At 36.4% G+C, this 14,124-nt stretch overlaps 1 protein-coding gene across 1 annotated transcript in view; it reads left to right on the plus strand.

Annotated features, from left to right (window-relative positions):
* Positions 1–14,124, plus strand: part of IQCM (IQ motif containing M) — a 470,255-nt gene that overhangs the window by 229,315 nt on the left and 226,816 nt on the right. The window contains exon 9 of the mRNA XM_004479990.3: positions 10,246–10,390. Within this exon, the coding sequence (XP_004480047.2) occupies positions 10,246–10,390 (145 nt within the window). The remainder of the gene's footprint in view (positions 1–10,245; positions 10,391–14,124) is intronic.

The following is a 14,124-nucleotide window of genomic DNA, read 5'->3' on the forward strand; positions in this document are numbered from 1 at the left end:
CTGCTGGTGGGAATGCAGAAGGATCCAACCATTCTGGAGGACAGTTTGGCGGTTTCTCAAAAAACTAACCATAGATTTGCCATATGACCCAGCAGAACTGAAAACAAGGACACAAACTGATATATGTACACCAATGTTCATAGCAGCATTGTTCACTATTCCCAAAATTTGGAATCAACCCAAATGCCCATCAACAGATGAGTGGATCGATAAAATGTGGTATATACACACAATGGAATACTACTCGGCTGTAAGAACAAATACACTACAAACACACATGATAACATGGATGAATCTTGAGAATCTTATGTTGAGTGAAGCAACTCGGGCATTGAAGGACAAATACTACATGACCTCAATGATATGAAATAAGAAAGCTGCCTCAGAGAGCTAGAGACTGAACGATAGGCTTACAGGAAATTGGGGGGTGGAGGAAGGATGTGAGCCGACGTCTGCAGGGGTGGAATTTATGATGAGCTGGCGGTAAGTATGAACACAAAGAAGAGATAAAATGGGGGCAAGGGGTTGCCTTTGGGTGGGGCTAAGCCAGTTTGAGGGGGGCTAGGGACGGGTGGATGGGTAATATTGCCCAAAAAGTGGGGGGAAGGAGGGGTAACATACGAACATAGGAGAGTGTCAGTTGTTGGTTGAGAGTAAAATGTTGAGAAAATCGTATCAAAATATAATTAAGAGGGTTACTCATTTAGGATGCTTGGAGGGGATGGTCTAATGCGGGACGGGCTCCTGGGAAATGTCTGAATGCTCATTTTGCCAGAGTGGGTTGTACCATTGGATAGAGACCCAAGCAGTGAGAGTGGGGGTGGACCCACATCCTGGGGAGGACTAATGCCATCAAATAGAGGGAACCATATCTCTCGAGAGAAAGGGTGGCTCCCAGGGCATTGGAGCAGTTGAGCAAGTTGGGCCCTGAACACTGTTGCAAGTGTCTCTGGACATGGCTCCTCGGGAAATGGAAGTTGGCTGTCACTGTGGGCACCAAGGGGATGGGAAAATGGATGTTAAATGTGTGAAAGCAAAGTAAATGTGGGGTAAGAGAGGAGTTTCATGAGAGTGCACATGGATGGATATAAAACATGTAATATTACACCATAAACATATAGGGGACGACAGACTAATAATGTAAACCATAATGTAAAACATAGGATAACTAAAAATTTAGAAAACTATATCCTAAAGTATGGACCACAATGTAAGCACGGATGTCGCCTTGTTTGAAAGCTATTGTCTCAGAGTCTGTACATCACTTTAAGTAAATATGATATGAATAAGTTATAAGAATATCACTGTGGAAGGGAAAAGGTTCTATGGTGGATGTGTGGGAGTACTGTATATTGTATATATGAATTGCTGTGGTCTAGGGCTCTTATGAAGAGAAGTTCAATAATTAGGAAAAAAAAAGAAAAAGAAAAAGATAGGATGTAGAATTTTTCCAAGTCAACACGTATTCTGTACCTGACCTTTAAACCCATCGCCTTATCCCATTTTGCTAGTAAGGGATCCTGACATTATATTGGGCTTCAATTTTCGGGAGGTTTTGGGTCACAGAGTGGTTCGGCAGTGGCGGGGGAGGAATACTGGTATAGGACACTATTGACAGGTGATATAGAGCTGACAGGGAGCTATACAGGGCATATGTCCAGGGTGCATGGTAATGTTTGGATATACTTATAGTGGCAACAATTAAAAACTAAAGCTGGGGCGTACTGGGTTCCTGGCCGGGGGTGCTCTGTCGTGGCTCCTAGGGGAGCAGCGGCAGTCCCCCAGGTGCAACGGTAAGGACCAGGAAGGAATGAGGGTCCAACAGGGAGAGCATGATACTAATGACTATGCTTGTGAGCCTATATGCCTGAAATAAGAACAAGGCCTAGAGCAGCACTGTGCCTGGGAATTTTCCTCCTGACAGCCTTCATGTTACTCAAATGTGGCCAGTCTCGAAGCCAAACTCAGTATGTAAATGCAATGCCTTCCCCCCAGCGTGGGACATGACACCCGGGGATGAGCCTCCCTGGCACCGAGGGATCACTACCAAGTACCAACTGATGATGCAACTGAAAAATGACCTTGAATTGAAGGTTCAATGCGGATCAGCAGAATATCACTGTCTACATATAATAACATGACTTTAAATTGCTGTTTGACCTAATGTAAGGGGGAAATGGAAAGACCAAATGAGTTTATATGGCCACGAGTCTCTAAAAAAGAGTCTGGAGGCTTTCAAAAGGATTGCCCTTAAGCACAACTGAGCAGAGTCTAAGAGACAGATAAAGTAGATACAACCCCAGGTATTCGTTCCTTTGAGGGCTAAAGAGACCCACGGGTTCTATGGTCATGGCAGATGGCCCTTCTTTGGAGCCGGTGTTTCTGCGTGATGGAGCTGGACTCAGATGGGATCTCTTTGCACAAGACTTTCATGCTACTTTACTGGAATTGTAGTTGGTGTTGGGGTTTAAGATATATTTAGGGGATTTGAATCTCTGGACTGACAATATGATAGCCAGGCCCTGAGCCACAACAGACTTCAGCTCCTACAATCTGATTTATTGGACTCACCTCACTCAGCTAAGATGGAGTTGAAGAAGGACAACCACCACACCATGGAGTCTAGAGGGCCTACAACTGAAAGCAAGAGGATTGCATGCAGTATCCATGTGGAATCTGAGCCTCCTCTTGACATAGAGGTGCAACGGACACAACCAATCCAAGGGCCACAGAGAAAAGGTGGCATTGGAGTGGGAAACGTGGACATGGTGGCTGATGGGTATGGGGAATGGCAGGAAGAGATGAGAGGTGGAGGCGCCTTTGGGACTTAGAGTTGCCCTGGATGGTGCTTCAGGGGCAATCACCAGACATTGTAAATCCTCCCAGGGCCCACTGGATGGAATGTGGGAGAGTATGGGCCATGATGTAGACCATTGACCATGGGGTGCAGAGATGCCCAGAGATGTACTTACCAGGTGCAATGCATGAGTCATGATGATGGGAGTGAGGGTTGCTGAGGGGGGAGTGGTGGGGTGGGGGTGGTAGGGTTGAATGGGACCTCATATTTTTTAATGTAATATTTTTACAAAATCAATAAAAAAAAAAAAAAGAAGTACTGGAAGAATAAGACTCAAAATAGTATACAAATATAAGTAAATTTTATAAAATCTCTTTTCATTCTTTGTTTTTATACCTTTGGTATATATCTTATTTTAATAGTCTCTAATCAATTAAATGATTTGTTACTACTGAAAAAAAAAGATATCATGTTGAGTGAAATAAGTCAGATACCAAGGGAAAAATATTGTATGCTCTCACTGATATGAAATAATTGAATAATTATAATCAAAGAATCCAAACCTAGGATATAAGTTACCAGGGGGTAGTTTGGGGATAGTGGATGGAGAGATAATGCTTACTTTATACAGAATTTATATTTGGGTTGATTGTAAAGTTTAGAAAATGGATGGTGATTATGGTAGCACAAAAGAGTGAATGTCATTAACAGCACTGATTTATATATGTCAGTGTGGTTAAAGGGGAAATTGTAGGTTATATATATGTTACTACAATAAAAAATAACAGGGGTGAAAAAGGACTATACAATACAATGAGTTCTATTGTAAATATAGATTATAGATAATAGTAAAATTATAAAAATGTTCTTTCAAGAATTCTGTGACAGTTTGAAGCTGAATGGACCCCAGAACATCATGCTTTTAAAGTTAATCCATTCCTGTAGGTGTGTACCTATTGTAGTTGGGGCCTTTTGATTAGGTTTCTTCAGTAAGGCATGGCCCAGCATGCATCTTACTGTACTCCTTTATAAATGGGATGAATTCAGACAAAGAGAGAGAAAGCCAGAAGTAAAGCAATGAAACCCAAAGGAGAAGGAAGAGATGAGCAGAGGCCACCATTTGCCTTGCCATATGACAGAAAATTCCAGAATTGCTAGCAACCAGTCTTTAGGGAGAAAGTATTATCTGTTGATTCTTGATTTGGACATTTTCATGGCCTCAAAACTGGCCCTGTTGGTGTTTACTACATGAAATGTTTATTAAAGCAGGTAGGTGGGTGTTGGGCCTTCCTATTTTTCCAAAACTGGGATCTTGCAAGCAAATCCCTGTTGTAAAAGCCAACCCATTTCTGGTAAATTGCATTTTGGTAGCAGAGAAAACTAAAACAAATTATAGCAAATATACCTCCCTAATGCAAGGTGTTGATAGGATGTATGGGAATTCTGTATTTTATATATTATATGTATGGTATTCCTATATACCTATAAATTCTCTAACAAAAAATTAATAAAAATGATAAAAAGGATTATAAGAGGATACTATGAACAACTGTGCATCAATGTGTTAGATAACCTAGATAAAGTGGACAAATTCTTAAAGACACATAATCTACCTAAATTGACTCAAGAAGAAATAGAAGATCTCAACAAACCAATTACTAGTAAAGAGATTGAATTAGTAATCAAAAACCTCCCAATAGAGTAAAGTCTGGGACTACATGACTTCAAAGGGGGATTTTATCAAACATTCCAAGACTTAACCCCAAATCTGTTCAGTCTTTTCCAAAAAATCAAAAAAGAGGTAACAGCACCTAATTCATTCTATGAGGCCAGTGTCATCCTCATTCCAAAGCCAGATAAAGATACCACAAGAAAAGAAAATTATAGATCAATATCTCTTATGAATACAGTTGCAAAAATCCTCAACAAAATACAAACCAAATCCAAGAACATATTAAAAGAATTATATAGCATGGGCATGTGGGATTTATCCTTGATATGCAAGGTTGGTTAAACATAAAATCAATTAATGTAAAACACCACATTAACAAAATGAAGGAACAAAAACCTCAATTCATGCAGAAAGGACATTTGACAAAATCCAGCACCCCTTCTTGATAAAAACACTTAGTACACTAGGAATAGAGGGAAACTTCCTCAACATGGAAAAAAAAAAAAAATAACTGGAGGCTTTCTCTCTAAGATTAGGAAGAAGACAAGATGCCCAGTTTCACCACTGTTACTCAACATTTTTCTGGAAGTACAAGCCGGAGCAATTAGGCATTAAAATATATAAAAGGCATTCCAATTGGAAAAGAAGAAGTGAAAATTTCCCTATTTGCTAACGACATGAGTCTATGTTCAGAAAATACTGAAAAATCCACACCAAATCTTCTAGTGCTAATAAATGAATTCATGAAAGAAGTGGAGTAGGAGATCAACACTCATGTTATTATGCATAAGCAATGAGCAATCAGAAGAAGAAATCAATAAAATCTTCTATTTGAAATAGAAAATAAGGGAATAAAATATCTAGGAATAAATCTAACCAAGGTTTTTAAGGACTTGTATACAGAAAATTACAAAATACCTCTAAAAGAAATCAAAGAAGACCTAAATAAATGGAAGGAATTTCCATGTTCATGGATTAGAACACTAAATATTGTTTAGAGGGAAACCGACTTTGGCCCAGTGGTTAGGGCGTCCGTCTACCACATGGGAGGTCCGCGGTTCAAGCCCCGGGCCTCCTTGACCCGTGTGGAGCTAGCCCATGTGCAGTGCTGATGCGCGCAAGGAGTGCGGTGCCACACAGGGGTGCCCCCCGCGTAGGGGAACCCCACGCGCAAGGAGTGCACCCATAAGGAGAGCCGCCCAGCGCAAAGGAGGGAGCAGCCTGCCGAGGAATGGCGCCGCCCACACTTCTGTGCCGCTGACGACAACAGAAGCGGACAAAGAAACAAGACGCAGCAAAAAGACACAGAAAACAGACAACTGGGGGAGGGGAGGGGAATTAAATAAATAAAAAATCTTTAAAAAAATAAAAATAAATAAATATTGTTTAGATGTCAATCCTACCCAAAGTGATTTATAGGTCAATGCAATCCCAATCAAAATTTCAACAACCTTTTTTGCAGAAATGGAAAAGCCAATCATCAAATTTATATGAAAGGGTAAGGGCACCAAAGAGCTAAAGCCATCTTGGAAGACAAATGAAGTTGGAAGACTCACATTTCCCAAACTTATCACAAAGCTACAGGAATGAAAACACCATAATATTGGTGCAAGGACAGACCTATAGACCAATAGAATTGAACTGAGAGCTTAGAATTCAAGCCTCATATTTATGGTTGCCAGGTTTTTGACAAAAAGACAAGGATCATTCAAATCGGAAAGAATAGTCTCTTCAACAAATAGTGATGGGGAAACTGGATCTCCATTTGCAATAAAAGAAGGACATTATCTCACATCACATATGAAAATCAACTCAAAATGGATCAAAGACCTAAATATAAGAAATAGTACTATCAAACTCCTAGAAGAAAATGTGGGGAAGCAGTCTCATGATCATTTGTTAGGCAATGGTTTCTGAGACTTTACACCCAATGCACAAGATCAAAAGAAAAAATAGATAAATGGGTCCTCATCAAAATGTAAAACTTTTGTTCCTCAGGGGCTCTATTAACGAAAGTATTAGGACAACCCACACAATGGGAGAAAATATTTGGAAACCATATATCTGACAAAGGATTAATATTCAGTATATATGAAGAAATTCTTAAATTTAACAAAAAGACAGCCCAATTTAAAAACAAAAAGACAGCCCAACTTAAAAATTTAAAAAAGACATCACTCCAAAGAAGAAATCTACAAATGGCCAGAAAGCACATGAAAAGATGCTTAACATCATTAGCCATCAAGAAAATGGAAATCAAAACCACCATGAGATACCATTTGACACCCATTAGAAAAGCTGATATTTAAGAAATGGAAAATTACAAGTGTTGGGGAGGAGGCAGAGAAATAGAAACTCTCGTAAATTGGTAGTAGCTGCTGTGGAAGACAGTTAAGAGGTTCCTCAGAAAGTTAAGTATGAAATTTCCATATTACCTGGGAATTCTATTCTTAGGTATGCACCAAGAAGAATTAAAAGCAGAGACTCAAACATATTTGTATCCTTATGTCCATAGCAGCATTATTCACAATTGCCAAAAGATGGAAGCAACTCAAGTGTCCATCAGCTGATGAATGGCTAAACAAAATGTGGTACATACATAACATGGAAAATTATTCTCCTGTAAAAAGGAATGAAGTCCCAATACATGCAATAGCATCAATGAACCTTGAAGACATCATATTAGGTGAAACAAGTCACACACAAAAGGACAAATATTGTATGGTTTCATGATTTTAATAAATTATAATAAACAGACCCATAGAGTCAGAATCTGGAATGTATTATAGTTTACTATGGTATGGGATGGGATAGGGAATGGAAAGTTCAGGTTTAAATGTACAGTGTTCTTATTTGGAACAATGGAAATACTTTGGTAATGGATGGTGGTAATGTTAGTTCAACATTGTGAATGTAATTAACAGCACTGAATGTGGTTAGAAGAAGAAATACTAGGTTATATATGATAATAGAAAATTCTTTAAAAATCCATAGAAGTACACTATAAAACAGTGAACCCAAAATTAAACTATTGACTATAGGTAATAGTACAATTATAATAATGTGCTTTCATCATTTGTAACTAATGTTCTACATCAATGCAAGTTCGTAATAATAAGGTGATATATGGGTGAGGCAATTTGTGGGAAAACTTTTTCTGAAATATGACACAAGGTTTAAAAAAACTTAACAAATTCACTTAAAAACAGTAGTAATCACACTGTACACATAGTCGAAAAATATACAGAAGATGTAAATTAGTACTTCAGAATAAAAAGAACACAAATGTCTTGTAAACATAAGGAAAGAGGCCAGTCTTCCTAGTAATCAAAGAAAAATTAAATCCTACTAATTTTTACTTGGTGGTTGAATTGTCCAAACAACCAAGTCATTACTTGAAAGGAAAAAGAACAGAAAAAGAAATGAAAAAACAGAACATATGAAACAAAAGGTGAAAGAAAAATGCATTTGGAAAATTTTATCATATGTGTGATAAATAAATTTTGTTTGCCCATTGATTAGCAGATATTGGAAAACTGTAGTCAGTAATCCTATCCTGAGAAACTATTAGAGATATGGTAAAAAGTTTATGCAGATATACATTGCACAGCATCTGAGGCACATTTCCATGTAGAAGATTGACATGGAAGTGCTCTGTGTAACAGGGGAACCACATAAATGGGCCATTTTCATTTTTTCTTCCTCAGTTTCCTAACCAAAAAACCCACTTAGTTGACCTTAAGAATGTCTGACTTGTGGCGGGTTCCCTCACAAAATGGGTTGGGTCCCAAAAAGAGGATTTATTATATTCAGAGTGAGCAACACTCAGATTGAAGTCAATGGCTACCCAGTGACCCAATTCTCTTCACAACTGCCATTGAACCTCTAAGAATATGCCATGCAGGGACCTTTAAGGGCATTTTCTAAATGTATAATCAAAGCATGGCTTGATTCTTAATTATAAACCAAAGAAACCTACTGATTTAAGTAGAACTATATTAAAGAGACTATTTTGGGAAGGTCTTGATAACTACGCTTAGAAACATGAAGGAGCAATGAATGCTCCTAGAACTCCCGCTAAATCCTGAAAGAATTTGATGCAGTTACTGAATCCTGGGTGTTCCTGTTTGACTAATGCTGCCTTGATAAATGGATATTACTGCTATGGTTAATCTACCATGCAAATAGATTCCCCACTGTTTAACTGTTTTGCATTTTAGTTTCTGATTCAAAGTCTGGGACTGGTGCAGATAATGGATGAAGCTTGTCACACGTGCGCATCCTAGCAACAAGGGAGACGTGGATCATGAGTATCTGACTTTTAGCTTTAAATTATGGGAGATGAATTATGCCTCTCACTAAGAGTCACATGATGTAGAATTCTCCAAATGTGTAACCAATTCATTATTATTATTATTATAAAGAACAAGAGCATATCAAATGAAAGACAAATTAAAAGTACACATCAGAAGATGTTATTGAAAGGCATAGAGAATCTGTCAATAGGTGGAAGAAGGGAAGAAGGTGGTAAAGTTATGCTAATTTTTTCATTCAAGCAAATTGAGATATCTCATTTACAGTATTAATAAATTAAGAAATATAAGTTTAAGCATAGCATTTAAACTTTTTAGAGAAGAACTATGAAATTAAATTAAGGTGAAGAAAAATAAAATAATAAAACAACCATGAGAGAATTAGAGAAAACAGAAACTAAAATGACAGGAGCAAGAGCAATCCTATGTGTGATAAAATGAAATATGCTATGAAGAAACTAAAAAAAAAATTGCAGAAAGGGTGGAAAAACACAAAATTCAACTAAATGAAGAGGAATACATAATATAGTTTAACGTGTAAGTTCTTGAGTAACCCCACTTGGATTTCAAAACCAATTTTGAGACTTACTAGCTATAGGACCTTGGGAAAGTTATTTAAAGATTCTATGCCTCAGTTTTTTCACTGGTGAAATAGTATGTGCAGCATACCAAAGGAAAGTTGACTCAGAGAGAAATTAATACACACATTATTAAATAAGAAATAATGAAAATAAATGAAAGAAATCATTAATTCAAGAAGTCAAGAACAAGAAAATAAACCTAAAGAAAAAATAAAGGGATTAATAAAGAAAAGTAGAGAAATGAATCAGAAAATATAACATGTAAAAACAATTGAATTGGTAAATAAAATAGAACTGTCTATTTAGGGAAAAAAATCCTGCATTAGATGAATTTTAAAACTTTAATTCTTTTAAGTCTGTGGTAGGAGATTGTAGAATAAGCATATAGAGAAAAAGGTAGTCAAAGCAAAGTTAAAGGATAAACTGATAAAAAAACTGGCACATATGCCAAAAAGAACTAATTTCTTTAATTATCAAAGAGATTTTAGAAATCAACAAGAAAAAAAACCTGGAAAGGCTAATTTAACAATGATCAGAAGACATGAATATCCATTTTTCCAAAAAATAAAAAATGAGACAAAGTCCATGAGTGGTTTGCATATTTTAGAAATCTGGACACCTACTTAGGCAGCTTCTTATAAAGTATACCTAATCAAGACCTCTCTTCAATGGGAAGTATGAACAGTATATAAATGAAGCTTTCTGAATTCCTGGGAGATATTCTCCCTCTCCAGTGCATATCGTTAACCAACCTAGGCAACAAACATTAATAAATACATTTATAAAATAATTGGATGGGGCAGATGAAAGGGGCAAAGTTAAATAAGATGTAAATAGCAAAAATATTTAAGGAGCTTTACTGTCTATATTACTATTTTATAGGCTTTTTATCATGGACCGAGTTTGAGAATAGTTTTGAACATGTATTGCCAAACAATCCATCGGGTTAGATATCGACTTGGTCTTTGGAGGACAAGACAAATCATAAACTTCACAGAACTGGAGGAATGGATGGACAGAAAAAAATGTAAGCAATGCAGTTGTTTCAGGTTTGAAATAAATTTAATTATTGAAAAATGTACATATAATTTATGTATAATATCCCATAGATACTGTTTTAGTTTTCTAGCTGTTCAAGCAGGTACCATGAAGTGGGTTGGCTTAAAAAAATGGAATTTATTAGCTTATGGTTTTGAAACTAAAAGAAAGTTCAAACCAAGCATCATCAAGGTGATACTTTCTCCCTGAAGACTGGGATTTGGGGGCTGGTTCCCTGATCTCTTGGCTCGTCTGTCACATGGCAAAGCACATAGTGCTGTTTCTTGGTCTCTCTCTTCTTTTCCGGATTCTATTGATGTAGTTCCTTGCTTCCTCTGGCTTTTTGTCTGAGTTTCACTCTCTGATAAAGGACTCCAGTTATGGATTAAGACCTATCCTGGGCCATGCCTTAACTGAAGTAACCTATTTACAATGGGCTCACACACACAGGACTGGATTAAATTTAAGATAACTTAAGAACATGTTTTTCTGGGATACAGCTACAAACCACCACAGATGTCAAAGGTAGAGAATATTTTATTTTGCTGCAGGCTATTTGCATTTTCAGTTAGCATAGTGTATTTGGATTAATTTATTAGGATTCAGTGTTTACAAGCAACAGAAATCTAATTCTGACTATCCAAAGCAAAATGGAAATTTAAAGGAAGAATACTGGAAAGATGACCAAGAAATAAGATTTCAGACAGAACATGAATTGGGGGTGTTGTAGAGATATAGAAGCAGGAACTATGGGACAATCTCTTTGTGTGCCACTGGGAGATGGATAAGCCTCTATCACATTAAGGCTTTAAATTCAAATTCCAGGAGGAGTGCACCTGATTGGTTTAGCTGGAGTCATATGTCTGAACGGCTGGTTGTGGTTGGGCAGGAAACCCTTTCTGCTCTCTCATGTAAGATTTGCACATAGATTATATTCCAGGCAGGTATCTATGAGAATTGCACACAACTATCCATTGGGTGAGGACTAAGTCCTCAAAGGAAATTAAATACTGATGCCAGAAGAGGAGTTAATGGACACTGAACAGACAAAATGACAGATATCCATTACTCACTGTTTATTAGTGTTAGAATTCTAGCACGATTAAGTCTCCAGTTGCACCTTAACTTTCTAAGATCCTGATCTCTATTTATATTTAATGAATTCAAAAATGCTTGGGATTTGGTTGAGTATGAGAGCCAATTTCTTTTTTTTTTTTTAATTTTTTATTCATTTAAAAAAAAAACATTACATTCAAAAAATATGAGGTCCCATTCAACCCCATCGCCACCACCCCCCACTCCTCCCACAGCAACACTCTTTCCCATCATCATGACACATCCATTGCACCTGGTAAGTACATCTCTGAGAGCCAATTTCTTAACTATTGAATAAAATAATTTGGTAAATTACATTTACTTAGAATCAGCATCTTATTTTTTTTATAGTAAAAAGTCCTAAATTTTTAGTAATCTTAGTCATAAAATAATTATTTTACATTGGGCTCTACGTTCAATGAAGACAGGAGCCGTGTCTGTTTTGTTCATTAATTAATACTGAGGGTTCAAAAATATTTGTTGAATGGATAGTTTTAAATTTTATTAGTTGTGCTAAACTTATATATTTAAATATTTTAAAATAACCATAAATCTTTCAGTTAGAATGGGTCTTTTCCTATGGCTAGAGAGAGTTTCCACATAAGATATAGGGTCATTTAAATTAATCTACCCAGTTCAGCTTTGTTGAGAATAGACTGATTACTAGCACCCAGATATCAAATTAGTCAAAAGGGAAAGGGGAGCCCTAATAATTTGGAATTTCAATCACTTATTCAAAAGAGGCTTTAAACTGGAAGTGACCTACCCTTAACTGACAATTTTAGGATTACCCTCACTATCACCAAATAATTGTCATCAGAGAATAAGATAAGGTCAGCTGGGGAAAATAAAGAGAAAATATTATTTTTTGTATTTTTTGTACATCAGAGTAAATGTACACAATTTGAACCTATTACATGTGTTTTGAGTGTGTGCAACAGATAAAAATGTACTCATCTATATCTGTTACATGATCACTGTATTAGGAAGAGTGATTATGTTATTTCTGTTGGACAACTTGGGATGGATTGCCCACTTTGATTAGCATGCCATTTCTCAATTTGAAGGCTTTGTGGTCTTTCCAACAAATATTTTACATCAGTTTTTCTGAGCATTATTTTTCCTCATTTTAAAAAGTAAGATAGTATTATCTTGCAGGTTTTTTAAAAGATGAGACATACTACATATAAAATTCCCACTAGTAGGAAGCAGATGTGACTGAAGCAATTGAGCTCCTGCCTACCACATGGGAGGCCCTGGGTTTGATTTCCAGTGCCTCATGGAGAAGATGAGCAAGACAATGAGTTGATGTGACAGGCAGGCATGGTGAGCTGACACAACAAGATGATGCAACAAGGGGAAACACAAAAGAAGAAAGATAATGAGAGACTCAAGAAAGCAGGGAACTGAGGTGGCTCAAGTGACTGAGTGCCTCTCTCCCACATGGGAGGTCCCAAGTTCAGTTCCCAGTGCCTCCTAAAGAGAAGACAAGCAGACAGCAAATGGACACAAAGAACACACAGAGAGTACAGATAATTAGGGATGGGGGGAAATAAATAAAATAATCTTAAAAAAAAGATTTCCAGTAGTGTGCTTTCCAGGTAGTGAGTCTGCAATAAAAGATAGTTATTTTTATTTTTTTTTATGTTTATTATCTTCAGTGGCAATGGAAGGAGTGTGGTTTGAAATCGGACGTTTCATTTACACAGGCTAAAGACATTTACATCTAAGGTTGACAGTTTAAACTTATGAAAGTGGTCTTCATTTTCAACTTTCAACTTCATTTTAAACTGTTCTCTATTAATCGACCCAACTGCCTCCAATTCAAAGGCTTAAAAGAAAAGAGGTACATAACTATAGTATATAAGTCTGCCTTTTGACTCAGTAAAAGGACTTCTAGGAATTTAGAATTCTTCAAATAGTTTTATGTAATGGCCATTGTTGCATTTTAAAATTAATATCAAAAATGAGGATTGACCTAACTTTTAATGTTCTTGGTAAGTTAAATGAATTAAGTAGATATCAAAATAGTAAAAATAGAATGATCTGAATTGTGTTCCTCTCAACAAAAATTAGGTAGTAGATGGATAGATAGAGGGATATGCAGGAAGAAAAAAAGGTAGAAAGGAAGACACAGAGAAGGAAGGAAGTCAATCAGAAGAACAAAAGGAAAAGAGAAAAACTAGAAGACTATATATCCAAATGTTAGGAATGAGCAACTGGAGTTGCCATTAGTTTTCTTTACTTTAATGCATTTTTTTCTAATTTTTCAAATATGAACATGTATTACTTTTATAATGTTAAATCTAAAAGCTGTCATGTTAAAGTCTTTAAAAACCAATGGAATAAGTGCATTTTTAATTTTTATTCTAAGTATGAAATACCTACATTTCCCCATGTTACATTAAATGCTACAGTACTTTGTGAAGTACTACCAAGGCTTTCAGTTACAGTATTTTAGCTAAAGTCTCCTCATGTTTCAGTGATGAGGTGAACAAAGAATATATTAAATGTAATTTTCTGTTAAATAGGCAAACTGAACACTTGAATTTATGTCCAATCATTAAAAAAGCCACAATGAAACTACATTAGAGAAAAGACAAAAAATCACAAGAATAATAAAACAAA

This window comes from Dasypus novemcinctus, chromosome 1 (assembly GCF_030445035.2).
Source record: "Dasypus novemcinctus isolate mDasNov1 chromosome 1, mDasNov1.1.hap2, whole genome shotgun sequence".
NCBI lineage: Eukaryota > Metazoa > Chordata > Mammalia > Cingulata > Dasypodidae > Dasypus > Dasypus novemcinctus.